Below are 27,447 nucleotides of genomic sequence, written 5' to 3'. Positions count from 1 at the left end.
TCGAGTACAAAAATCAATCTAATATTCAGAATGCTTTCAGAAGATTTAGTCAGACCAGGGGAATGGGCTATGGGTCTGTAACTGCTAGGGGAGGTTGCTGGTTTTCTAGGTTTCAAGAATGGCACAATAAATGCTTTATTCGAAGATTCAAACACTATTCGTAATATCCATAATAAAAAGCTTCAAAAGTGCTTCTACAGAACATTCAAACAGATGAGCCAGTATTTCATAATGTATTCTGCCGGGACCTGGAGCGGTCTGTACGGTGGTAGAGAGCATTGTTATTTCTTGGAGGGTAATCAAGGTATTGAAAGGTTTGTTAGTGGTGCCACTTGTTGGGAGTCAGTTTTTTGGCTGTGTTTTATATTTCAAATACATCTGCGTATAGTGTAACGAACTAGAAACTGTAGTGAAAAATTCCCCTAATATGTCTGCCTGTTCTTGTAAACTTGTGTACCAGCGGTTGTCAGAAGAGCGATTGTGAAAGATGAATAGCTGTAATTTAGTTTATGAACCTGCTCCCACATTTTTATGATGTCGCTGAGCTGGTTACAGATGACCGAAAATTTTGACAAGATATTCTTTCACCATTCAACCTTTATACCGCGTTTTGGCTCTCGCCTTTTCAAGCTGTAATAGATTCTCATAACTTGGGTATCTACAGGAGCACCCCAAGATTTATTTTGTTTTTTTTTTTTGGTCTCCTTACATTCTCATCAGCACCTGTTGTATTCTGCACCATGCCCTGCCCAACTACGCCGGACCAACCGGAGAACCGCAAAGTCAAGTACCCACCACATATTTCGGCCAACTCTGTTTATTCCCAGTTCGTGATGGGTATATATATACAAATGCATGTGTCGGCTGACTTGACAAGGCGCGTGCCTAGCGCCATCTAGGTTAGATAAGAGAACTGCTGAATACCACATTATCCCCCCCCCCCCCCCCCTCAAAAAGAGTTGCTTAGTAACTAACAACTGGAAAACACATTAAACACTCAATGTCTTTGATAGTCTTTAAACCACCATGGCAGCCTCCTTTGCCTTGTCGAATGCCTCAGTTCTGGAACGTCCCTTCCAACTGGTGTTCGAACAGATGGCTGCTGAGGAGGGTCATGGTTTTCCTGCTGTGGTTCGCCAAGTGGCGTTACTGCTTCAGGCAAACAACGTTTCGCAGCTGCAGGTGGTGTAACTGGTCGGGGGCAAGGTACCAGCTGATTGCGATTCTATGTGCGGCAATCATTAAGTTAGTAGGACCACATCGGTCAACAATGGTGAACGGACTTGAGTAGCTCAAAGCGCCCTTAGGCACATGACCTGGCAACTTGACTCTCGCACCCGCTGACCTGCTGTCAATGGAGAATGCTTCACAGCTCGTCGACGGTCAGTGTATGTCTTACTCGCTTGTTGCTTTTGTGCTACTCTGCTGTGGATGAACTTCATCGCTGCTGCGGATCTTGGAAAAACTGTTTACCTGGCACTCCTACAAGATCAAGTTTTGTTCTGGGATGACAGCCGTGAAGAAGGACGTGGCATGCGGTGTGAAACGGTAGCCTCCAAGGTATTCGGTGCTAGCTTCCTTCAAAGGCCGAGTTCTTGTGTGCAGACTTGCACATACTCTTTGAGTACCCAACTAAACTTCTCTACCTGCCCGTTAGCATGCGGGAGGTAGGCTGCCGAATACGTATGGGCGATGCCACATTCCTTGAGAAAACTGTCAAACTCCAAGGCTGTAAAACTGAGCACCAAGATCACTCACACTCTCGTCTGAATATCCTTCCCTGCTGAAGATACTTCGCAGAAAGGAGATCACTGTTGCAGTAGTCACTTTCGCTGAGAAACAGACCTCCGGCCACTTGCTGTAGTAATCAATGGCCGTAATGGCAAAACGGCAATCTGCAGGCACATTAGAAAAAGGGCCCACAATATCGATTCCTAGCTTCCGCCATGGTGCAGATGGGAATGTAACTGGCTGCAGAGGTGGTGCCACAGGTTTTGCAGACTTGTCAACAGATTGGCATACCCTGCAAGATGCAATCAATTGCTCTACTTGCTTGCACATAGAAGGCCACCAGTATTGCTCAAGTAGTCGCTGCTTTGTCCTTGCTATTCCCGGATGGGACTCGTGGGCTGCATCAAGAAGCCGTGCTACGAGGGACGAAGGAACTACAAATTTGTCTCCACGAAGCAGGAGGTCTCCAACGACTGAGAGCTCAGTCTGCACCCGGTAGAACGGAACTGCCTCAGCAGGCAACATCTTCACTGCAGGCCATGCTGAAGTCCCCCACTTTATAACCTGCTGCAGCAGTGGGTCCTGCATCGTTTTAATGACAAACTCTGCATGAGTAATGCATGTTGGGACAACACAGTCTCTTTTTTCTCTTCCTCCACACGACCTGGGAGGGGCATCTTTAAAAAAGCATCAGCAACAGTATTCTTGTCATCCTTCTGGAATTTGATCGTAAAGTTGTATGCCACCAGCCTGGCCTGCCACCTTGCAATACGGAACGGTGGGCGACCTACTCCTTTTGTACTAAGAAGTGTGACCAGAGCCTGGTGGTCGGTGCGTAATATGAATGGACGACCCCCAAATGTACACTCTCCAATATACGGATGCCCACAAGCAAGCAAAGGCTTCCAGTTCCCCAACGAAACACTTCTGTCCCTGTGGGGTAAGCCTGCGGGATGCAAAAGCAATTGTCACTAGTTCATCATTCCTTGTCTGTTGCAACACTGCTCCAAATCCAATGGATGAGGCATCCGTAGCCACAATAATGTCACCCGCAGGATCAATAAGTGTAAACATTTTGTGGCCAGGGAACTTTTCAGTTGCTCGAAACAAGCTTGTCTTGCAGAGTTCCAAGTGAATGTGGCATTCCTACATAGCAACTCGCGAAGAGGATCGACAAACACTGCATAGCCAGGTACAAACTTGGCGTAGTAGCCTACCATGCCCAAAAATGAGCGCAGAATACCGACATCTGTTGCTGCTAGAGCAGCCTTGATGGCGTCGAAGTTGCTTTGTAAAGGGCGTATCCCCTTGTGAATGATCCTGTGACCAAGGAAGTCGATTTCTCGTACACTGAAAGTGCATTTGTCATTCAGCTTCAATCCAGCTTTTGCAATCAAGTGCAAAACTTGTTTCAAATTCTTGAAGTGCTCCTCACGTGTGCTTCCATACACAATGACATCATCTATATAGCACAAAGTGTTTTTGCAGTTCTGCAAAATAGTGACCATTATTTTCTGAAAAGCAGGCGGTGCTGATACAAGGCCGAAGCAGACGCATTTGAATCTGTACAGTCCACTATCGGTTATGAAGGTGGTCAAATCTTTGCTTTCAGGGCTCAGCAAGACTTGGTGATATGCAGCTGCTAAATCAATCTTTGAAAAATGCCTTGTACCATGAAGTTTGTGCAATAGTTCTTCCGTGTGCAGCAGCGAAAAGTTTGCGCAGATCGACACAAATTCTTATCTTGCCGTTTTTCTTTGCAACTACTACGATTGGCGACAACAATTCAGACGCGTCAATCTTTTCTATGACATCTTCTTGCACAAGGCGCTGCAGCTCTTCGCGTACCTGGTCTCACACCGAAAATGGCAAATTCCACAACTTAGCAGCAACATGCGTGATTCCTTCTCTTATCCTGACCCTATGAACAAAATTTGTTGCCAGCCCTAACTTCCCATCGAACAAGTGTGAAAATTGGCAAAACAGTTCAGGGTCAAAGCCTTCTGGTGCTTGTGTAATATGAGTGCACTGCAGTGACGTACCATTGATGTGCTGTCGCAGTGCTTCGATATCGTCGATGTCGAGGATGTCAGTATCGTCCCTGACGGCGCAGAAGAGTATCTCGGCGTGCCGATCCTGGAACATGACCGGCGCCATGAAACACCCCTCGGAGGTTATTCTGTGGCGAGAGAAATCATAAAGTGACACTGATGTTGTTGGCTGCATAGGAAAGCATTTCAACCTTGAATGCATGGCGGTCGACAGAATGGAGACAGCAGACCCCGTATCTATGAGGAAACGTATAGGTACATCTTGTACGAGGACTTCTGTGTGTATCCCTGCATTGCTCTGCTGGTCAAGAAGCAACACGTTGAGATCGCCGGATGCACTGCAGGTGTTGACTTATCGGACAGCGAGGGACCGCTCGTTTGGCATGCCACTCCTACAGACACGCTGAAAATGTCCTTGTTTGCCGCATTTGCTGCATGTTTTACCCCGCGCTTTGCACGTCTTGGAATTTGCAAGATGTCGTGAAGACTCGCAACGAAAACAGGACTTGTGCCGTTGCGGAGGCAGTAACTGCGATTCTGTGTGGCATGGCATCCAATATTTTTCCGCCTTTTGAAGCAGCTCAACTGAGCATTTTGTGGCTTCTTCGATACTGTTTGCAATAGCCAGTGCACGTTCAAGAGTGAACGAAGTGCCTTCTAGAAGTAGGCATTCCTGAAGAACAGGGTTGCACATTTTCGCTAAAAGTTGGTCACGAATAAAATCGTCAGCCTGCTTAACAAAGTCGCAACTCAATGCCAGCTCGCGCAGTGCTGTGACAAATGCTGTTGCAGTCTCCCAAGGCAGTTGGGTGCGCTGTCCGAATCGATGCCGTTCCACAACAATGCTCGTTTTAGAAGTGAAGTAGGTGTCCAAGGTAGCCACCGCTGCATTGTACTCATCGCTCGTACCACTTCCTTCTTTTTCCCCTGCAGGCAGCATCGACAGTTTCGCCTCCGTAACGTGTAGTACAAGCGTTGGCCTTCGACACCCAAACAGTGCAGCAGCAAAGCTTTACGGCGCACAGGTGGGTGGGCATCGCTCCCCGATGCCAGGAGATAATTCTTGAAAAGGCGGTGCCACTGCTTCTAAGGAATGGCGGGCTTCCCAGGCGTTGGCAGGATCCCGGGCGGTTGGTGCAGGCTCATTGCTTCACCGTTCGGTCACTTCACCACTCTTCGCCAACTGTTGTGTTCCCCACCATGCCCCACTCGACTACGGCGGACCAACCGGAGAACCGCGAAGTCAAGCACCCGCCGCATACTTTCGTCAACTCTGCTTATTCCCAGTTCGTGATGGGTATATCTACAAATGCATGTGTCAGCTGACATAATAAGGCACGTGCCTAGAGCTATCTAGGTTAGATAAACAGAACTGCTGAATACCACAGTTGAGAGAAAACTGACGCCAGCCAATATTTTAACTTCATCCAACGTTTTGGGACCAACTCGGTCCCTTCTTCAGGGGTGACTAAAGTGTGCCAGCAGCAGCAGCAGGGTGCTGGCTTCGCTCTCCCTTTGTTAGCACGTGGCGCAGTCCACTAACGTACGCGGAGAGGAGCGTTCCTGGAGTCCTATTCACCGCCTCCTTTGTGAGCCGGATGTGTTATGACTCCACATGTCGCCTCTTGAACAGGTTTTGCTCCACGGCCAAGACGCTCACCTCCTCGAAGGCTATCCAGTGGTTCGCGCTCGTAGTGTTCGGCGAAGGGGTTGGATTCGGAATTCATTAGCCCGATGTCATTTTTGTGTTGCCTTATTCGTTGGTGGAGATTTTTTGTTTCTCCGACATATGAAGCCAGGCACTTTGAGCATGGGATTTTATAGATGACAACTGGTTGTTTTTCTCTGGGGACGCTGTCTTCGGTCGTGGTAAGAAGCGGCTTATTGTCGAAACAGGTTTGTGAGCCACGTAGATTCTATGTTTTTCCAGAATGTGTGCGAGTGCCTCGCTGGTTTTCCTCGCATACGGAAGCACAATGCACGCGCGCTTCATTGTTTCATTGTTAGCTGGTCCCCCTGTTCTCAGAACCTGACGGCAACCAACGCGTTGAATAAAGCCACGTGTGTAGTCATTCTTCTGCAGGTCAACGAAAACGGAGGCTGCCACAGCCTCTACTCTAGCTTTAACGCTATTGTGTTAAAAGCCCTGTTGTCCAGAATATCCGTTGTCGGCGTTGTGAGCAAAAATCATGAGCACGACTCTGGCAGGTGGTACCCAGAGAGCAACCTAGGAGGTAGATAGGCCCCCCAGGTCACAAGAACTTGCAACGTCATCACAACATGCCAATCAGATAATGAGCAAACTGATCATCGTGGCAGGTGGCAGTTAAAATTATTGATTGGTCGCTCGGGAAGAGCAATGTGGGCAGCACAAGGCCCACCGCTGGGAGCACCCGCCGCTGCAGGAGAGTGGCGCATCGCTTAACCACTGCGCCAGCAAAGTTTTCTAACGTTGCCGGAATCCTGTCTCAGTGCCACAGTGGTTAACTAGGAGGATCGTGTTTACATCCAAAAGAAAGTTATCTGCATAGGTTCTTGTGCTACACCTGTTTTGAGCAACATGTTCCTCTCAGCGATTGATATTATTCTGGAAAAGAAGTTTAGAAGAACTTCTTGTGGGGCTAGTTAGTGCATGGTTGTTCTTAAGACGAGTTGTACACACATAAAAGACAGGCACAGGAAGAACACAGGAAGACGAAAAGAGCGCGAACTATCAAGTGCTTTTATTAACAGCACTGAGGCTTATACAGGCAGTGTGCACACGTGCCTAAAGAAAGGGGAACACGAGAGAAAGATGGCAGATTAAGCCTGTGCAGAGGTCAACATAAGCAGTGTAGGAAGTTCTTTTCCGCATTGTACAGCATTATGGAAGTATCGCTGATAGCGTTACCACCTTTTCTCTTGATGTGGTACGCTTCTAAATGCTCATGCGCTACTTTGTCTTTGCTCCTGCCCAGAATCTTAATGCACTTGAACCGTGGCTCACAACCTGTGGATGCAGTGCAATGAGCGGGAAAGTTCGCTCCTTCTCTAGCCCGAATTGACCGTGCATGCTACCCTGTGCCTCCATTCACGCAGCGGCCTGCCTGGCCAATATACACGCATCCACACTTGAGCGGGATTTGATGTACCACGCCCGTGGCACATTTCACAGTGGTTCCGGCATGTTTTGTATTGCACCCGTTGTGATGACTTTTTTCGCCACTGATCTTCGGGCATAACCCGGCAAGCTTTTCATGGCGCTGAAAAAATCACAGGGACGCCATGCCTGCTTGCCACTTTGTTCATGTCGTGGGCGACTTTATGCCTATACGGTATAACTGTGACCTTCTTTCTGAGCATGCGCTCACGATGAACAGCAAAACGAACGGGCCTAATTGCCATCTGCCATAAACAGTCCTGTGGTTGCTGTTTCAGTGGTTTCGGATTCCGGCACGACGCATGGGCCCAGCTGGTTGTTGACGATGCCCTACCATCACACTACCGTTATCACACTCTTTTTGTTGCATCCTCGTTTCTGCTCTGCGATAAAAGGTTTAGCGCATTGCTACCATCATGAACAGCACAAGTTTTTGCCTGGGCCCCATCACTCTTCCAGAAAAACAAATGCCAGCATTAGCGCATTGTGCAGGCAACAACGGCATGCCATTCGAAATATCACTTTTAAAGTCCCTTAAAGGAAAGTAACCACAACTCCTCCTTTGCTTTTAGCACATCTTGGCTGACATGCCATGTGAGGAATGCGCAGGAAACATTCTTCAAGCCGTTTTTCAGGCATGATTTTGCTTCTTTAGTCAATGCAGTGTTGGAACTGCACAAAAAAGAGATAAAAAAAACGTTCTAAAAGAGCAGTAAAGCAACAACATCTGAAGAGTGTGCGTTCGATGCAGGCTACACTCTGAAAGAATGTTGCAAAATAAGAATAGTTGGAAGCCTTCACTGTCTGAAAGGGGCATAGCGGGGACCAGTAACAGAGACTGGAAGAGAGCAGAGTAGGTTAGTGACATCCAAGTCAAAATGAAGAAGACGATGAAAAGGCTTGGAAGGTGGCTTAGCGTGAGAGAAACAAGGACATGAGAGGGACACAGGATGAGCGCTAACTGGCAGTGAAAGAATCGGAAATGGAGTGACATGCTCGCCCAGCTATCCACTGATTTGAAGAGGCAGCAAGATATCAAGGTATACTAAACTAAAATAATCTGGGGGCTAAAAAATGATTTATTTAGTTATTTATTTATTTATTCAATACTGCCAGTCACCTTTTGGTGGCCAATGCAGGAGTGGGAATACAATTACGCAGTGCTTTGTCAACAACGAAAAAAAGGGGAAAAAAAAAGACCATGATCAAAAGACCATGGAAAAAAAGGAAGCAAATCACCCACCTTCAAACAGCAGCAACCAAGAAATTACTCACAGGTTCTTTTCGTAGCAAAACAACAGACGTTTTGCCGACCCTATGGTGTATGTTGCCAACCCTATGGTGGTTTTGCATGAAAGAGAGTTTTGTTATCTTGACGCACCTGTATGAGCACTTTTCCTGTCACGCCTGCGCGATGGCTTTTGTTTTGTTTGTGATTGTTCTTCCTTTTGTGTGTTTCTCGAATAAACGCGCAGTTGCGAGTAAGCGCTTGTGTTGTTTGGTCTCCCTTGTCAGTTGTCCTAAGTGCGCTTTATATAATTTTTGAAAACAGACGTTTTGCTCATGCACTTATCACTTTCCCACTTGTGAATGAATGGTGCCTCAAGAAGCTCCCTTTAGAGCTGCCAACAACTTCAGTTTGTCCAACAACGGCAACTTATGCACTGCCTGGGCAGGCTGTTTCTCTTGCACAAAGCCCCCTACAAATCATTACTCTAGCCCACACTTCCACTTTGCTCAAGATGAAATGGGCAGGGCATGTAATGCTAAGGCAAGATAACTGATGGTCCTTGAGGGTAACAAAGTGGATTCTATTTTGTCGTATACTCCCTTCGGCACTGGGTGATATTCTTTCTGACGATATGCTGTTGTTTGCACTGATTCCTGTACGCATCTTCTGCCTTTGACGCAGACTTTGGTCCGAGCCTGTTTTTCACTTTTTTTTGCTTTTTTTCCCCATGTTTCTTGTTGGTCATCGGATATCAATCACATTGTTGCTGGTTGATCGATTCCAGTTGTTAAAGGTTTTTGCACTCATCACGCCTTTCGCCTTTTGTGCCTTTGACGTGGCTTTGGTCTTAAATCTTCATTCTTCATGTTTCTTGTTGGTCAACTGGTATCAATCCTCATGTGGTTGTATCGTTTTCGGCTATTAAGGGTTTGCTTGGTCGTGATCATTTGATTATCATGCTGATGTAGAGCTGTTTGTTACATATTTTTTTACATTTGGGGTTTTCTTCCGAATGGCCATAATAAAATATGTTACGTGGTTAATTATGGTGCTTCATGTATTAGATCCCTTTCAGTGATCTGTTGTACTGCATGTGTTGGCTTCGTGAGTTTGCAAATGCAAGATTGCACGGACGTTGGCTTACAAAAGGGCAGGTTTGACGTGAAATAAAATTCAGTTGTAAGTTGGCGCTGGTCCTGTCATGCATGTTTCACTCTTGTCCCCGCATTTCGCGTCGTTTTCTTTGTGAATCATGAACCAACTAGCCCAAACTAGAGATCTTCTTGATTATAGTCGAACTTAAGACTTGATACAAAAGGTCTTGTATGCAGCAGCATGTAGCTTGAAACTCATTCTCCTTATAGCAGACTCCCCTATAGTTAAAGTCTGTTGCAAAAGTATTTTGGTTCGGCAGACTTCGCTTGCAACAGAGCAAGATCTTGAATATAGGGGTCTGCTGTAACGAGATTATACTGTACCACATACCACCACGGCATAGGTTGCCAGGCACACGCGGGCTCACTCAGGCTCGTTTCAGACCATAAGCTAAGTAGTGTGTAAGTCTGGATTCACATTCGGATCATGCTCATACCCGTGAGTGAGTCCAGACCACAGCATTTTGACTGTTTTATGCTTCTGTTTTGGCCATCAATTTCTGTGTTCTTTGTATGCGTTACCCTCCTCCCCTTATGTAATACCCTACCCGGGGCTTTTAAGGGTATAATAAATGATGATTTTAAGCTGTGTCTGTCAGTGTTTTGTGGTGCCAGAGGGCATCTCAATGCCTGAACGTTGGGTTCTCTGCTTCTACACAGCAGTGAGCACAATGCGTGAACCAGTTCAGCTAAAACTAGGCTTTTGTGTTGTGGTTTGGCACCTTCCATGGTGATCATTACGCAAGCTACTATGGTGGCACATTCCAAGCCCATGGGCAGTCTTTGCAGGCTTTGTGCCTGGTGGCTGCGATGGGTTGGTAGTTGTGACTATTAAGCCCAGCAGGGTCCGAAACCAGACTTGCCACGATTATGGGCAATGCGTACTTTGTACCCAACTGCAGTTTGAGCTAGCTGACTTGCATTGATCGAGTGCGGCTTTTTAAAGCTCCTTCAGTGCATGCTCACCTCACCTGGAACTGCTTGGATTGGTTTCAAGGGGTTTAAAATCGCAAAGCGATTCAAGCTATGAGGACACGGTAGGGGAGGGCTACGGATAATTTCGACTACAAGGGGTTCTTTAACGTGCACTAATATCGCATGGAACACTGGCCTCTAGCATTTGCCTTTATCGAAATGAGACTGCCGTGTCCAGGACTGAACCTGCGTCTTTTGGGTCTGCAGCCCAGCTCCATAACTACTGAAACTAATGAGCCACCGCGGTGGCTTTGCCTGTACCTGTGGTGCAGAGTAATCCCGAGAGCAGATAGTGTATTACAACCGAGACCATACCTGTGTTATGTAGTAATCAGCTCGGCATTGAGTGGATGCATGTTTCTGAGAAGTCTATGCAGACATTGTCCAAGGAGACAAATGCAGTGATTGTCGGAACCGCTGCCAGTCTGGCCTCCTGGCTACCCGAAAATTGCCCATCAAGCTACGACTAAGTGTTTTCTGCCTAATCTTGTGACTGCACGAAATCACATCTCCCAGCAAAGCTGTTTGTTGTGCTAAATTTGTTTGTTGCACAGAATCGCTATTCAGGCCGCAGTGGATTTATAAATGAGAATTGTGCAGCTTACTCTCAGAAAGCTATATGAGCTATATGAGAGAAGTCGCGCTAACGTCTCCGGATTAATTTAGACTACACCGGATTCTTTAATGTGCACCGACATCGCACAGCACACTGGTGCCTTTTGCGTTTCGACTCAACTGAAATGCAGTTGACACAGCTGGGATTGAACCAGTGTCCTACGGCACGGAAGCCAAGTGCTCTGACCACTGAGCTATCCCGGGTTCAAAAGTATGTCCGCAAACAAAAAAATTTTTGCTCGTAACGGCAGTCTGCACTCTCTGTAGTCTGTGTGCATCACTCTTGACTTTCAGAAGACCCTCCAACGCAGACATATAGACGTGAGAAGGCATGCAGCCAATTTCCGTTAACGATCTCATGGCCTCCAGCAGTTTGCACCTGCTGTGCATTTTGGTGCCACAAAAGGCAGAAAATACACCGGCAACGTTGATAATAAAATGCAGGTGCATAATTTGTACACAATTTTCGAAAGATTCATAGAGCATTTTGCGGCAGAGCATTATTATTAGTATTATAAAGCCTTCATTCATTCATTGCATGAAAGCATTTGAATAAGTGGAAACCTTGGCAGTCATGCAGGCATTGCAGAATCAAGGTGTAGAAAAGCTTTATGTGAAAATACTGGAAGATGTGTATAGCAGCTTCACAGATACCAAAGGCCTCCGGGAACAAGATCTGCTCACCGTGAACAAGATCTCCGCGAACAAGGCGGCGAACAAGATCTGGTCGTGCCACAGGGCGCAGTGTCATCACCTAAATATATTCTTACACCGTGGTCCGGACTCATGTTCAGATCACGATGCGAGTCATGAGTATGAGCTCACATTCAGATCATGATCTGAGTCCAGGTCAGCCCAGTTGACTTTGGCCTTATCACATGATCTGAGGCTGAACAATCCAAAGATCCAGACAGAATCCATGGTACCGATTGGGCACAAGTTTATGATGTTCATAAAAGTGAATTTCCTGTGTACTCGCAATACTGAATACGCTTTTGGTCAAGATCACGATGTAGAGAAATGTCTTTTTTTCGTGGTATGTAATTTTTGTGGATATTGCACTCGATAATGTTTCCGAAAAGCAAGAAAAGTTGATTAATAGCCGCACTTGGTTTCGTTGGATATTAGCTGTGGTATCGTGGTTCCTCTAGTTCTTCCTTTGCTGTTTTTTAATTGGTTGCAGGACACATGCAGCGGATGCAGATATTTACCTCTCATGAGTGGCAGCTACAGGCCTGGCTGCAGGGTAGCTGCAGTTAAGAGCTGATCGCATCACCTTGTTCTGAACGAAATTTTCTGGCACTTAGGCGCATAACTTGGGCTACTGGGTGTAAAAGCGATTCAGTTGTCTAATGTTCGAGCTTAGAGGAGCCCGAGTCTAGGTGACCCTGGGTGAATCAAGAATTGAAATATGCGAGTGAATGCAGATGAGTCGTGAGTCAGAATGAGAGAACGAGTCCAGGTGAGTCGTGAGTCAAAATGAGTAAGCCCGGAGGAGTTACGAGTCGGCATGAGTCGTGAGTTGAAATCAGTGAGTGAGCCTAGGTGAGTCTGAGTGAGTCGCTACGAGTGGTAAGTGAGCGCTCGTGATTTTGCTGAGGTATGCATCACGGCAACCACTCTACAGTAGCACATTTCTCCGCTCTCACCACACCCTCTGGTTTCCTCCTTGCCTGTGCTTACCACCCTAGGTAAGGGCAACACTTCGAAACCATGCTTATGGTAGTGTCACAGATGAAAGCACCCTGCACAATCTGGACCAGTACATGATGCCTGTCTGACACAGTCTTCCAAATCTCAAATTAGTATATATGTTGACCAATCAGCAATTTGCTTTGTTTGATGGTTCCAGTTACACATACATCCTGCATGATGGCATCGCGGCGCACACGCAACCAATTTCAGCAACCATGCGATCGCAAGTAAGGCAAGCAGTTGAGGGTGATCGAAGGACACAAAATGGAGTGCCTTGAATGCCTTTCACTACCACATGGCCTAGATGAAGACCCACACGTTTGCTCTCAAGCTGCCTGTCACTCATTTGGGAAAGCAATTGGCAGAGCAAGCGAGCCAGGTATACGGCACACAGTCCAAATTTTCATTAGCGGAATACTGTCAAACCCACTTAAAACAATACTGAAGTGCCATGGAAATGCCACTGTTATAACTGATAATTGTTATAACAGAGATGTTCCGAAAAAAAAGAAAAGATGACAAACTTTAGAGAATTTATTGACAGGAAAGACCCGGAGAGGTTTGACTGTTACAATGCCTGTAAAAGCTCGTTAATTCAAACTTCAAGAGACCAGAAAAATGTTCAAATTATCGAATGATCCTGAAAAACTGGAAAGAACCGATTGCATCACGGTATATTTGTTTGGTGAAAGACTGGACAATGGTTGCTTGCTTTTGAAATGAGAACAGCGCAACATTTTTTTTTTTTTTCATAAATGACTTATTGCATGCATACTGTCGGGATCGTCGAAGCAGAACTGCTCAAAAATGGCAAGGGCCTCCCCGACAATGTTCACGGTGCGATGCGCAAGCGCTAGGGGGCTCCACCACTACTGCGTCACACCCCTCACAAGCGGCAGCATTGCATGTGAGGAGGCTTCACAGCACGAACAGCAAACAGCACGTGTCGAGCATGCAGTTTCGGCACACTTGAAGAACCGGAGACAGAACCACGCGGACGAATGCAACCGCATCAATCAGTGCCCGAAATGGCACGCAACAGGGCTCAATTAGCTGAATAAAGAAAAAGTTCTGCAGCGCTAGAAAAGACGAGCACACAGAAGACAAGGACAGGAGGGGCGCTGACTGATGGTAGCTGGCTGCAACGGGCTTGCCTGAAGCGTTCAAAGCTTAAAAAAGTGAAATTGAAACTATGCGGTCCGACTGATTTCAAGACGGGGCCATGCATTTGTCGTCATGCCTGGCGTTGTATGCATGTCTGATGTGCATGGATGACTCTGCAGCATAGAATTTTGGTTTCAACAGGGCTATTTGGTCAATTGCTTTCCGCGCCAGTCATACCTGGATGCAGCGTCCGTTCGAGAGCCCGTTCAAATTAATCGGTGCGAGACCCGTAATGTCCGAATTAGCGAGTGCACAACGCCATAGACTTACATGGGCGTTGGCCAGAACTGTGCTGGCAGTTCAAATTATACAGACTTCTGAATTAATGTAGGTCGAATTACGAGCTTTTACTATTATATTTCAACTTATAAAGGTTCTTGTTCATTACTGCCCGCACCGGTGACAGCTGCCATGATCACTTCATCAGTGAAGTCTTCATTTGTCATGACTGCATTGTCAGCGTTCAAGAATTGTTTGACTTGACACGCTGCAATCATCACCATTCACCGATGACCAAAGCCCCGTCATCACTGCACCGGCGGGAGCTTCACGAGCCTCTGCGTCACTGCCATCAAGCCCGCTTTCCGGAAGCAATTCTTATGGGAAATTCAAGAAGAGTGCAGAACCAAGGGTGTGGTGATATATGACAAGAGAAAAATCATGCTGGCAATGCGCGTGCACCGCACTGACTGACTGGGAGTACGCATGGCGCACGTGGGCATTGCAGCAAACACAGCAGCTCGCCTGACGTGGTGACGCCTGCCTTTGGGACACGTGAAATCTGCGAAGCAGGGACCGTGACCAAGTTAGTGAAGAACAGGGGAAGATGGGACAACGCATGCAATGCCGGTGCCAGCTGTAGCTCAAAATACAAAAAAAAACGTGCAGGTGCATTCTCTTTCTGCGAGCAGCGCATTCCTCAGAAACTTTAATAATGGACTGCTCCACTAAGGCACCCTACCATGCTCCTTACTTTCTTCTCTGCATGGGCCTGTTGCACAAGGGAACGCAAACATCGTTTCTCCTGCCTGCGTCGCCGCAACAAGCAAGCATCCTTGGCATGCCCGATGGCAGCAACTTCGAGTGCATGGTCACAGTTTCTTTTGCTTTCGCGCCACCGCTGCGTGGGCTCCATCCGTCGGCTGACTTCACGTGCGCATGCTTTTGTGTTGTAAGCATGGTTTCGCTGGTGAGGTTGTAGCGTTTCCATGTTTTTGTTTCTGATAATGTGCTACGACAGCATTGCTAGAAGCGGTTTATTTTACCATAGAACACATGGTAAAGCTGACGGTGCTGCAACTGACCATTGTTATAACCAATATATTGTTATAACTGGTATGTTATAAGTGGGTATGACTGTATAATCGGGTTCGTAAATTTAGTTGCGACAATCTTTCCGCGCCAAGGTACCTGAATATTGCGTTGGTCAGAAGCTCTATTGTGCAAACTGACGATTCCATTTTTTTGACAAATAGAGCTCCATGAATCATGCTGCAACTGGCACCACCGACACAAGGTGCATAACATTGAAGTGGGTAGACGACGACAATGAGCGATTGAACGAGTGGAAGGAGACGAAGACAACAATGTTCTGGCTGTGTTCTCGGTGCCGCTCGCAGCTGTTCCCTTCGCTTATGTAAATAACTGTAAATATATTCTTTCCCGCAACATATTTGGTGGAGGTGCGGATTTCCCCAACACCTACCGACGACGGAGCTCCGCAGCGGCCGCCAGCTGCCTTCGCTAACCATGACCAAGATGATCCAAGATGACCCAAGATTCGCTGAGATGACCCAAGATGATCCAGCAAATTATCAGCACTGGCCATGCCAGCACTCGTTCAATTGCTCATTGTCGTCTACCCGCTTCAGGCTAAGCCGAACCTGCCTCCATGTGTAGGTCAACTCCCCCAATTTCGGATGGCCAATTCTGCATAAGGCCAACAGAGCTTCAATGCACTTCCTTTTTTTTTTATTGATGGCCTAGTGTGTTAAAAAATAATATGATTCTCAAAATGCATATTGTGCCAGTCATCTTGAGCAGGGTGTGTCACTGGGCAAGTTGGTTTGACAGTCTGAACTTTGTAGCGCTGGCAGACGATGGACGAAGGGAAGAGGAGACACACAGTACGCTGAACTAACAACTTTAATATCAAACGAGGGCGATCCGCACGCTTTTATAGAGTTACCCAAGATTGGGCAGTGACTGTAGGGCACATGCGCAAATCAAAGCAAAAAAAACAGAAGACACAGGCGAAGCGCACAAATGCATTTTTTGAGCCCACACCACATAGAAGTACCGTAAAAACCGGAATATAGGTCAACTTTTTTTTCAAGAAACCATGGCGAAAAGTCGATCCCCGTCTTATATACCGGTCATCGTCGGGAAAAAAAAAAGGAAGTCATGCAACAGTGGGCGGCTGAACTCGACATCCTCCATCACCATCGCCATCAGCAGCAGCGCGGCATGGTGGAACCGCCATTTTGCATTTCCGTCATTGCAAAGCTATTTCGTTAAAAGGCTGCTTTTTCACATTTTGTTCCAAAATGAGCGGAAGCCAACAGCTATTCACCGTCGCCTTCAAGAAAAACACGATTGAATACGTAGAAGCTCATAACAACCTGGTGGCAAGGCGCAAATTTGGAGTATTCGAAAAGAGTATTCAGTTCTGGCGGAGGCAGAAGCTGCGTAATACAACTTGCAGCAACCAGAAGAAAACATTTCTTGGGCGGACCGCAGCGTATCCAGAATTGGAAGGAAAGGTTGTAATGCGTGCAAGATCGCTGCCTGTGACTGCCGAATGCATCCACGCGAAAAAATAAGAACCGAGAAACGGCCGAAGCTAGCGCTCCATTGGCGTTGGGCTTCGTCATTAGGCCGAGCGACTAGAGCCAAAATCGGCATCGTATCTGGTGATATGCACTATGCGGTGGCTTGCATATAATGAGGCGCCTTGCCTGTCATCAAAACGCCAATTGTTTACGGTGTTACAATAGATGAGTCAGTGTTACGTGCATTTTGCCGCGGGTACACTAACCTTGCTTTGAAATGCACTACCATTTCCTCCCGCGCTTGCCGTCTCCATGAGGCCGTACGCCTCCCATGCGCTTCGCTGCTACCTCTTTCCGTATTTGGAATGAAAGACTCGGCACAGATGAGTTCTGCGAACTCTGACTACTGTTCAAGTTCGTGTGGCAGAAGACATTCAAGCACAGTATGAATTCAAAACCACGCGGGCGCAATGTGCAGACTTAAGCAGAATTTCACCGTTGCAAGTTAAGAGGCTCCCTTTAAGCTGAATTTCGTTTTGTTTGATGAAGTTTTCGATCTCTCCTGCAGCTTGAATTATTAAGGTTCCACTGTACACATTATATGGCAGCTTGCGTATTAGCGGCGAGTGCGAATGAGGTCCGAAAAATCAAGCGGTCAGTTGCGGTGCATCTAAGATTTCAGGCGCTCTTATGCGCACCCTGACATGGCTCTATGGGCCATGTCAGGGTGCCGCAAAAAAGTCAGTATAATCAAGAATGTCTGAAAAATAAGGCGCCCGAATTTTCGGTCGTCGACTGTATAGTATTTCCAGTTATTTGCAAACAAAGCTAACAAACAGACCAGTGCAGCCACCATCCATTGCATGATCTCATCTTGAAAGTGGAGTTTACCGGGCTCTCTGTCGTGGTGCCAGCAGAGCAGGGCCCGGTAGCTGCACATGACCTGCCACAGGGCCTGGCACAGGTCCACCAGGCAGCCCAGGAACCGCTCGGCAGGCACCAGCTGAGCACAATGACACAGCAGCTGTTTTTCAAGCAGCCACACAGGGGTACACAACATGGATGCTAGGATGAGCAGCCTGGTTTGGTGCAAGCCCACCTTGCAGAGGTCTGCGTACTGGGCCTTGCGCAGGTCGGGAGGCTGGCCACTCTCCGGCGCAGCGTGGCTTCGTACCACGGCCAGGGCACTGTTGTGCACCGCACTTGAAAAATGCATCAGCAGCTGGTGGGCTGCCATCTGTGGCACACAACCGACAAGCATCAGTACTGACCAATCCCACATTTCCGAGGCACATCTGCTACTTGGGCTCAGCACATGCATCCCACATGGCATGTCTTTAGAGCCTGGGCCGAAGCAAGGGCCCTACCTGGGTCTTGCCCAGCAAGCGGTAGGCAGCGTCAAGGCGCCCATAGTGGTCATGGTCAAAGCGGACACACAGCCGTGACAGTGCCACGTCCAGCTGTTCCTCGGTCATCTCCAGGGTCTCCTGCAGCTTGGCACTCAGCTCCCTGCACCCATTTACCCATGCCTGGTCACAAATGGCTCGATCTGACATCTCTCCTTGGACACAATTACAGGTACTATGCAAAGGCAAGATAACCACTGATCCTTAAGGGTAACAGCGTAGATACCAAGAGAAGGCAAGCATACCAGGGGCAGCAGAGAATTAGGTGGGCAGATGAGATTAAGAAGTTTACGGGGATACAGTGGGTGAAGTTGGCAAAGGACAGGGTTAAATGGAGGCACATGGGAGAGGCCGTTGACCTGCAGTGGGCGTAGTCAGGCCGATGATGATGATGATGATGTCCGGCTGATATTAAAGGAACAGTGAGGAGAGCTCTATCCATTTTTTTTTGTTAGCAAAATCTGATAGTTATGCATTTCATGGCTTTGTTGCCGCTTGTCCGGGAGCAAAAGATGCATTTATTTCAAAGAAACTTGGATTCGAAGTTGAAAAAGTTTTTCCCGTGGCTCCGATTCAAACTCAGCGCCCTCTTATGACGTCATAAGATGGAGTGACGTGAAACGTAAACACAGGCTCCGTGATTTCTGGCGGCTAGCTGTGCGGTCTACCAGCAACCGAAATGAAAGCTACCGCCACCCCACGTTGAAGGCATCTATCGGGGGTCGCTACCGTCGCTTCGTTTACGTTTGCACCGGTGTCTTGCCAGCGTTACGATGAACCCTGTTCCCGAACCCGACAACGAAGTACTCACAAAAACTCCGGCCTGCATTTCGGCGACCTCAGCCCCACAAAGCATGCGACCCTTTTGAGGGAGCACGGTTAGGTTAGGTGCTGGCCGGTCGTTTCTCCCTTCCTCAGTGAGCAGACATTGCTAATTAAATATCTAAACACCAGTGCGAGGAGTTGCAAGGGGCGAGGACAACGTCGGCGCGTTGCGCCCATCGGAGGCTGGCCGAGGCTTTGGGGCCAATGGATTGTGATCCCTTGAACGGCGCTGTTGCACGGTGCAGCAGGCGGTGTCAAGGGGGTTTTCCGCGGTTGCAAGGGCCAGGTTATTTATTTTTTTTGCACACAAAAAAACAGATGGGTGATCAAGGGCGCTCGCGTTAAAAGTTGGCGGCTTGAAAGTAAAACAGATGCCCGACGCTTCAACAGGTTCCGCACGTTTCCGGAGGTACGGGGTCCACTGGATCGGGCTCTCTCGCCTACTTGCATGCACCTTCAGATGTGTACTGTGAATAGATTAAATTAGCCGAGAGCTTGAAGAGAACAGCCTTGCCCAACTGCCGAAGCTATTGAATGGAGCTGCAAACAAACTAGTTGGAGGAGAGCGGAGTCACGGTCTCTGCAGGTTCCAAATCTCTTTTTCTTAACTGCCTTGCATCTTGTCCCTAATAAACGATTTCCGTTAAGTAGTTTGAAGTTGACTGGCACAGCCGGGAAAGTTTCGCCGGGCGAGCGTGCAAAGACACAAGTGCTCTTTATACTGCGAACTGCCTTGTACGATCACAGACTATCGTGCCATCAGTTTTTCATCGACCGTGGCGATCATCTGACCAGCCTTAACAGGCTCCTACAAAGGTTAACTAGCACTTGAAACGGCTGTTCGGCGCTTGTAAATAGAGGCGCGTCAAAAACAAAACCACGGGGCATGCAAAGCTCATAGACACGAAGCACCATAACAAACCGAAACTCTCCTTGCTGCCTGTGGCACCACCAAGCATCGGTTTTCTTTGCTAACAACATTCATGTTGTATTTTGTCTGACTTCCTTGAGTGATAAAAGTGCACTCTCGGTTTCAAAACAAAACATACTTCAATATTGAACCGCGCAATCTTCCTTTGTCAGCCTCAGAGATTCGTGGCCTCCACGAAGGAAGGAAAATTCCTCCAAGGTGGCGTCTCTTGTCCTATAACGTCATCACTCTTGTACTTGCGAGATTGGCCTGTGGTGGCGATACCTGTATTTTGGTTCTTCTTATTTTCTACCTTACAACAGCTTTGTTTTCAGCGAGAGCGGTGTTTTTGTGATCATGAGCTGGTATTCCATCTATACAAGCCAACTTCAATTTCTCCTCAGTGTCCCTTTAAGAAGTTTACGAGGATAAGGTGGGTGCAGCTAGCAAAGGACAGGGTTAATTGGAGAGACATGGGAGAGGCGATCATCATCATCATCAGCCTGACTAGACATACTGCAGGGCAAAGGCCTCTCCCATGTCTCTCCAATTAACCCTGTCCTTTGCCAGCTGCACCCACCGTATGCCTGCAAACTTGTTAATCTCATCCGTGCACCTAACTTTCTGTCGCCCCCTGCTGTGCTTGCCTTCTCTTGGAATCCATTGTGTCACCCTTAAGGACTAGCAGTTGTTCTGCCTTTGCATTACATGCCCCGCCCAAGGCCATTTCTTCCTCTGGATTTCAGCTAGGATGATGATGATGTGCGGCTTTAAAACACAGAAGTTTTTCACTATGTTAAAAAAAACCATTCCCTTTACAAGATAACTTGTGCTGGACCAAGCATTTATGGCACCAGCATACTTTCTGTCTCGTATTTTCCTCTTTAAGGTACCATGTGCCTGTGCATACATTTATTGCGTCGCTATTCTAGCAACATGGCTTCAGATTTCTGACTAGCGCCGATGCAGCATCCACAACAGCGGCAACAACATATGTGTACTGTCAGGGCAGAAATCATATCATCATCATCATTATCATCATCATCATCAGCAGCAGCAGCAGCAGCAGCAGCAGCCTGACTACGCCCACTGCAGGGCAAAGGCCTCTCCCATGTCTCTACAGCTGCACCCACCCTATGCCTGAAAACTTCTTAATCTCATCCACCCACCTAACTTTCTGCTGCCCCCTGCTACGCTTGCATTTGATTGGAATCCACTGCGTAACTCTTAAAGGAACACTGAGGAGAAATTGAAGTTGGCTTCTATCGATAGAATACAAGCTCCTGATCACAAAAACGCTGCTCTTACTGAAAACAAAGCTCTTGTAAGGTAGAAAATAGCAAGAACCAAAATACAGGTATTGCCACCACAGGCCAATCTCGCAAGTACAAGCGTGGTGATGCCATAGGACAAGAGACGCCACCTTGGAAGGAATTTTCCATCCTACTTGGTTTCGCGAATCTCTGAGGCTGACAAAGGTCGGTTGCGCAGATCAATATTGAAGCAAGTTTTGTTTTAAAACCAATAGTGCACTTTTATCACACAAGGAAGGCAGGCAAAAGACAACCTCAATGTTGGAAGCAAAGAAAACGGATGCTTGGCGGCGCCACAGGCGGCCAGGAGAGTTCGATTTGTTATGGCGCTTCGCGTCTATGAGCTTTGCGTGCCCCGTGGTTTTGTTTTTGACGCGCTTCGATTTACAAGCGCCGAACAGCAGAGGAATTCCAAATGCCGCTTCAAGTGCTAGTTAACCTTTGAAGGAGCCTGTTAAGGCTTGTCAGATGATCGCCACGGTCGATGAAAAGCTATGATGGCACGATGGTCGGTGATCGTACAAGGCAGCACTTGTGTATTCGCAAGCTTGCCCGGCAAAACATTCCCGGCTGTACCAGTCAACTTCAAACTACTTAACGGAAATCGTTTATTAGGGACGGGAGACAAGGTACAAGGCAGTTCAGAAAAATTGCTGATGGCCTAGCTCTGTTAGGCCAGGATATACCTAGCGAAAGCGCGGAGATTTCTGCATCAGAAGAGTGCATTCACTAGATGCGCCGTCGTGGTGGAGCGGTGCGTTTCTGCGTCAAACGCCGAAGGCCCTGGTTCGATTCCGAACCGAACTTCGGCACCGGACTTCTTTTCTTTTATTCAGTGAGTGGGCGGGGGGTTTCAGTGGCTCCCATGGATGCCACTGCTGAATACGTTGGTAAGTGGTTAAGCGCAGGCTATGTTAAGGCGCGTTCATGCTGCGGCAAGGCGCGCGCGCGCGCGCTGCACGGCGAAGTTACGTTGGTCAGAGCGAGACCCTCTATACTCCAACTGCGCTTGACCGCCGACGCGTTCAGCGGCTTCGGCGCACTCTGACCGCACTGGCGGGGAGATTGGAGCATGTATCTATTTCGCGCCGAGTGCGCCAGCCGCCGCAGGCCCGGCCAGACTGATTTCGCTCCACGGCGAGGTGCGCGTTATATGCGGCAGTTGGGCGGAGCTGTTCTTTTCAAGCTTGGCTATCTTAATCCATTCACAGTACATATCTGAAGGTACATGCAAGTTGGCGAGAGAGCCAGATCCAGTGAGCCCGTTGGATATAGCGGAAGCCGTTGAAGCGTCGTGCGCCGGCTTTGGTTTGAAGCTGCCGACTTTAAACGCGACCGCCCTCGAGCACCCATTTGTTTTTTGTGGCAAAAAATAAATAAATAACTTGGCCCTTGCAACCGTGGGAGACCTTGACGCCGCCTGCTGCGCCGTGCAACCGCGCCGTTCAAGGAATCACAATCCGTTGGCCCCAAATCTCCGGCCAGCCTCCGATGGGCTCAAGGCGCCGACCTTGTCCTGGACCCTTGCGACTCCCCGCACTGGGGTTATGATATTTAGTTCGCAACGGCTGCTCTCTGAGGAAGGGGGAAACCACCCGCCGGCGCCTAACCTAACCGTGCTCCCTCAAAAGCAACGCACGCTCTGTGGGGCTGAGGTCGCTGAAATGCAGGCCAGAGTTTTTGCGAGAACTACCTCGTCGTGTTCGGGAACGGGATCCATCGTAGCTCTGGCAAGATGCCAGTGCAAACATAAACGAAGCGACGGTGGCGACCCCCGATAGATGCCTTCAACGTGTGGCGGTGGTAGCTTTCATTTCGGCAGCTGCTAGACCGCACCGCTAGCCGCCAGAAATCACGGAGTCTCCGTTTACGTCATGTTTCATGTCACTCCGTTCTGTGTCGTCATAAGAGTTCTCCATGTCGTCGTAAGAGTTCTCGAGTTTGAATCGGAGCGGCGGGAAAAAATTTTTCAACTTCGAATCCAAATTTCTTTGAACTAAATGCATCCTTCGCTCCCGGACAAGCGTCAACAAAGCCATGAAATGCCGAACTATCAGATATTGCTAACAAAAAAATTTTGATAGGGTTCTCCTCAGTGTCCCTTAAAGGACCGTTGGTTACCTTGCCTTTGCATCACATGCCTTGCCCAAGCCCATTTCTTCCTCTTGATTTCCACTAGGATGTCATTAACCCGTGTTTGTTCTCTTACCCATTCTGCCCGCTTCCGCTCTCTTGATGTTACACCTATCATTTTTCTTCCCATAGCTCGCTGCATTGTCCTTAACTTAAATTAGCCCTTTTCGTTAGCATCCATATTTCTGCGCCATAGGTGAGTACTGTTAAGATACAGCTGTTGTATACTTTTGTCTTCAGGGACACTGGTAAATTGCTATTCATGATCTGAGAGAACCTGCCATATGCGCTCCACCCCATTCTTATTCTTCTAGTTATTTCACTCTCGTGATTCAGATCTACAGTCACTACCTGCCCTAAGTAGACATATTCCCTTACCACTTCGAGCACCTCGCTACCAATTGTGAACTGCTGTTCCCTTGCGAGACTGTTGAACACTACTTTTTTTTTTCTTCATGTTAATTTTAGACCCACCGTTCTGCTCTGCCTGTCTAACTTATTGATCATGCTTTGCAGTTCACCTCCCGAGTGAATCAGCAAGGCAGTGTCATCAGCGAATCGCAGATTATTTAGGTATTCTTCACTAACTCTTATACCCAACTCTTCCCAATTCAGGCCTCTGAATACCTCCTGTAAAAAGGCGGAGAATACCATTGCCCAGATCATGTCTCTCTGCCTGACATCCTTCCTCATTGGAATTTTATTGCTGACTTTATGAAGGACTATGGTAGCTGTGCATTTGCTATAGACATATTCCAGTATTTTTACTTAACGCTCTTCTGCACCCCGATTCCGCAATGCCTGCATGACTGCCAAGGTTCTCACTGGGTCAAATGCTTTCTCGTAACCGATGAAGGCTATATATAGGGGGTTGGTTATATTCTGCACATTTCTGTATAACTGATATTCTGCACATTTCTGTATAACTGATTGAAAGTGTAAAATATGGTCTATTGTCGTGTATTCTTTACGAAAGCCTGCCTGATCATTTGGTTGATTCAAGTCTAAGGTTTTACTCATTCTACTTGCCGTTACTTTAGTGAATACCTTGTAGGCAATGAACAGTAAGCTGATCACTCTAATTTTTCAAGTCCATGATGTCTGCTTTCTCATCTCTTCCAAGGGAAATTCCTTTTTTCGTGCGACACAAAAACATGCCTAATATCTTCCTCGCTTCCATAGATCAGGACATTAATTATGACCGTAATGACGAATGTGTCCTGAGACTATTTAGATATGCTGACGACTACCTGGTGCTACTGAAAGAGCAACCTGCTTTGACCTACCTGAACAAGGTGGGACTTGTTTTAAGTATCTTTAGACAGCATGGAAAAGGCCTAGTTTTCACCCATGAGCTCCCTGTCGACAACAGTCAACAGTTTCCAGACGTTAAACTGAGGGTTAAAAAGAAACATACTTGCTGGATGTATAACCCACGATCCATAAAGGAACTATTACAATATGATTCTGCTCACTCGAAAACCGTAAAGAGAGCGATAGCAAATTTATGCCTTGATTCGGCACTAAAGAAGTACTGCGTTCATATGATTTATATGATTCAGCACAGTTTCTCTGAGCAGATTAACAGGCTAAGAAAAGCAGGGTATTCTCAGCATGCTATCGTGTCAATCGCTGAGACATTGCTGCAGGAAGTGAAAGGGCGGAAGAAAATGAAGTGACACCGACAGTAGTGCCATATATTCATCGGACGTCCCACAATCTGAAAAAAGTGGCAAACAAGCCCCCCTGAAATTTGCAAAGTTGTGCCCCAGCGTAATGGATACACAAGAGAAAAATGTCGGATGCGGGAAGTGCCATGCCAACCCATATGTGAAATGTGTTAGCGGCATTGTGTATAAACTGCCTCTGTCATGCGGTATAGCAAATGTGTAAATGATAGGGCACAACAGCACGAGCAGTCAGTCCTAAACGATGCAAACTTACGTCTGCCAAAGCATTGCAGAAACTGTAAGTTTTCCAACATAAAGATCATAGGCAGAAGTAGTGACATTAGCACGGTAACTATTCAAAGTATTTTTTATCAGAAAAAAAAAAAGGCTGATATGTGTATGTATTAGCAACACTTCAGTGTGCTTGAAACAAAAAGAACATTTCTTGGAGACACGTGTGTAAGACTTAAGATTCTGATATGATGAATGACTTCACGAGTATATATATGTACTTGCGCTCTTTCCAAATAAACAGTTGTGAGTTAGCACCTGTCTTGTCAGGTTTTTGTGTCGCGCTAAAAAAGGAATTTCAATTGGAAGAAACATGAACCAACTAGCCCCCAAGCAAACGCTGCTGAAACTCCTTTTTTATGAATTAAGATAATGCTAGCTTCCTTCCAAGCTTCTGGTACATTCGAAGTCATAAGACATTGCCTATATATTGATCCAGATCATGAGAGGGAAATAACTGGAAGAATAAGGATGGAGTGGAGCACAAATGGGGAGGTTCTCAGACCATAAATGGCAGTTTGGAAATATCCCTAAAGAGAAAAGCGTTTAACAGCTGTATCTTACCGGTACTCACCTAGGGGGCAGAAACATGGAGACTAACGAAAAGGGATTCACCTTAAGTTAAGGACAATGCAGCAACCTATGAAAACAAAAAATGACAGGTGTAACGTTAAGAGACCGGAAGTGGCCAGAGTGGGTGTGGGAACAAGCACGTGCTAATGACATCTTAGTCGAAATAAAGAGGAAGAAATGGGCTTGGGCAGGGCATGTAATGCACTGACATCACTAACGCATGAAGGAATAAGACGCCAAAGTGTCTGTGACCACTACCGCAAAGCACACAACAGCGCTCGAAATAATGCGCATCTGACGGAGTTTGTGAAACACGAATTCCAAGAGAAGGCACGCGTAGCAGGGGGCGGCAGAAAGTTAGGTAGGCGTAAGAGATTAAGAAGTTAGTGGGCATACGGTGGGCGCAGCTGGCAAAGAACAGGGTTAATTGGAGAGACATGGGAAAAGCCTTTGCCAGGATCCATGCTAGCAGCGCACTAAGGACGAGGCACAAGAACAAGAAGTACGACGGGACAAGGCAACTTTTATTTTGAAAAAAGAGGCGGACCAGTATTTAAGAAGTGCCCTATCAGGCCACATGACCACGAAAAAAACAAATCAAAAACCCCGCCACGGTGGCTCACTGGTTAGGGCACGCGGCTACAGATCTGGAGTTCATTCGAACCCGACCGCAGCGGCTGTGTTCTAAGGTGCCAGTGTGCTGTGGGATGTCAGTGCACGTTAAAGATCCCCAGTTAAAGATCCCCAGGTGGTCGAAATTATTCTGGAGCCCTGGAGCCTTCCACTACGGCACCTCTTCCTTTCTTCTTTCACTCCCTCCTTTATCTCTTCCCTTATGGCCACGTTCAGGTGGCAGCTGATATGCCAGACAGATACTGTGCCATTTCCTTTCCCTAAAAACCAATTTTCAATTTTACCAATTTTTAAAACCAAAGGAAAGACAACAGTACACAAAAACTTCAGGTAGAAAGAAAAGGGAGGGCAAGACAGCAGGTGACTAAGAAGGAAAATACAGAATAAAAACTAGGCAAAATATAAGATATCTTCCTACAAAAGAAAGAAACTCTGGTAAAAATTTTGCGCAGCCCAAACTTATACAACAGGAAGGTCAACCAAGCACAAAAAACCAAACCTAGAGCCACCTCAAAGAGAAAACAAATCACCAAAACTACATTACGCACTACATTAAGGAAGGGGAATTGGGCTAGAATAGATCCTAACCAACCACCCCACCAACAAGTATTGCTTTGCCAGGAGGAGGAAAGCGCGAGCCACTTCCCTCCCGGCTAAATGAAAAACCTCGGCTGAAGCAGGAGCCCCTGAAGCCTTGGGCATGTTGGTACAATATTGCCACGTGCCGAACGCGCCGCGCGGCCTCCACGCTTAGTCAAAGACGACGACGAAGTGTTGGTTGGCTCCCGAGGCGCTCTGGCTCTGTGCTTTGGGCCCTGGCTGTCTGATTAAAGCGCCAAGCCTTCTGTTCCCCCCCAATGTCTACCTGCACGGCTCCTCAGGTCGTGACACTGGTGGAGGTGCGACCGATGATCCCTTCTCCTGCTGAAGACTCGACGCGCCCGCCTCTTGTGACCACCCCTGTCCATCGTGCCAGCCGAAGGATCCGAGGCCTATCCCCCGAGGTCGTGACAGCGAACCCTCGTGCCGCTCGTGAAGACAAACCCTCGACTTTCACTCCCCTCATGGCGACGCCACTGCCCGCCGTGACGATGACTGTACCTTCGACCAGCCCCACCTATCTGACCTTTCAGACCCCACGAACACCTAAGCCCTTTCACGGTGGCC

At 47.5% G+C, this 27,447-nt stretch overlaps 1 protein-coding gene across 4 annotated transcripts in view; it reads right to left on the bottom strand.

The window, feature by feature from the left end:
- The window catches only part of Vps50 (vacuolar protein sorting 50), a 262,379-nt gene that overhangs the window by 184,060 nt on the left and 50,872 nt on the right, over positions 1-27,447 (bottom strand). For 2 of the 4 annotated variants that reach the window (XM_077657052.1, XM_077657054.1), the window contains exons 9-11: positions 17,894-18,031; positions 17,626-17,763; positions 17,418-17,529 (exon numbers count right to left, since the gene is read on the bottom strand). In XM_077657052.1, the coding sequence (XP_077513178.1) occupies positions 17,418-17,529; positions 17,626-17,763; positions 17,894-18,031 (388 nt within the window). Of the gene's footprint in view, positions 1-17,417; positions 17,530-17,625; positions 17,764-17,893; positions 18,036-27,447 lie in introns of all 4 variants that reach the window. The other 2 variants (XM_077657053.1, XM_077657055.1) reach the window with 1 other exon arrangement.

The sequence above is a fragment of the Amblyomma americanum genome, chromosome 3 (assembly GCF_052857255.1).
Source record: "Amblyomma americanum isolate KBUSLIRL-KWMA chromosome 3, ASM5285725v1, whole genome shotgun sequence".
Taxonomy (NCBI): Eukaryota; Metazoa; Arthropoda; class Arachnida; order Ixodida; family Ixodidae; genus Amblyomma; species Amblyomma americanum.
The sequence above is the reverse complement of the archived record's forward strand: the minus strand, read 5'-3'. Positions and strand labels throughout refer to the sequence as shown.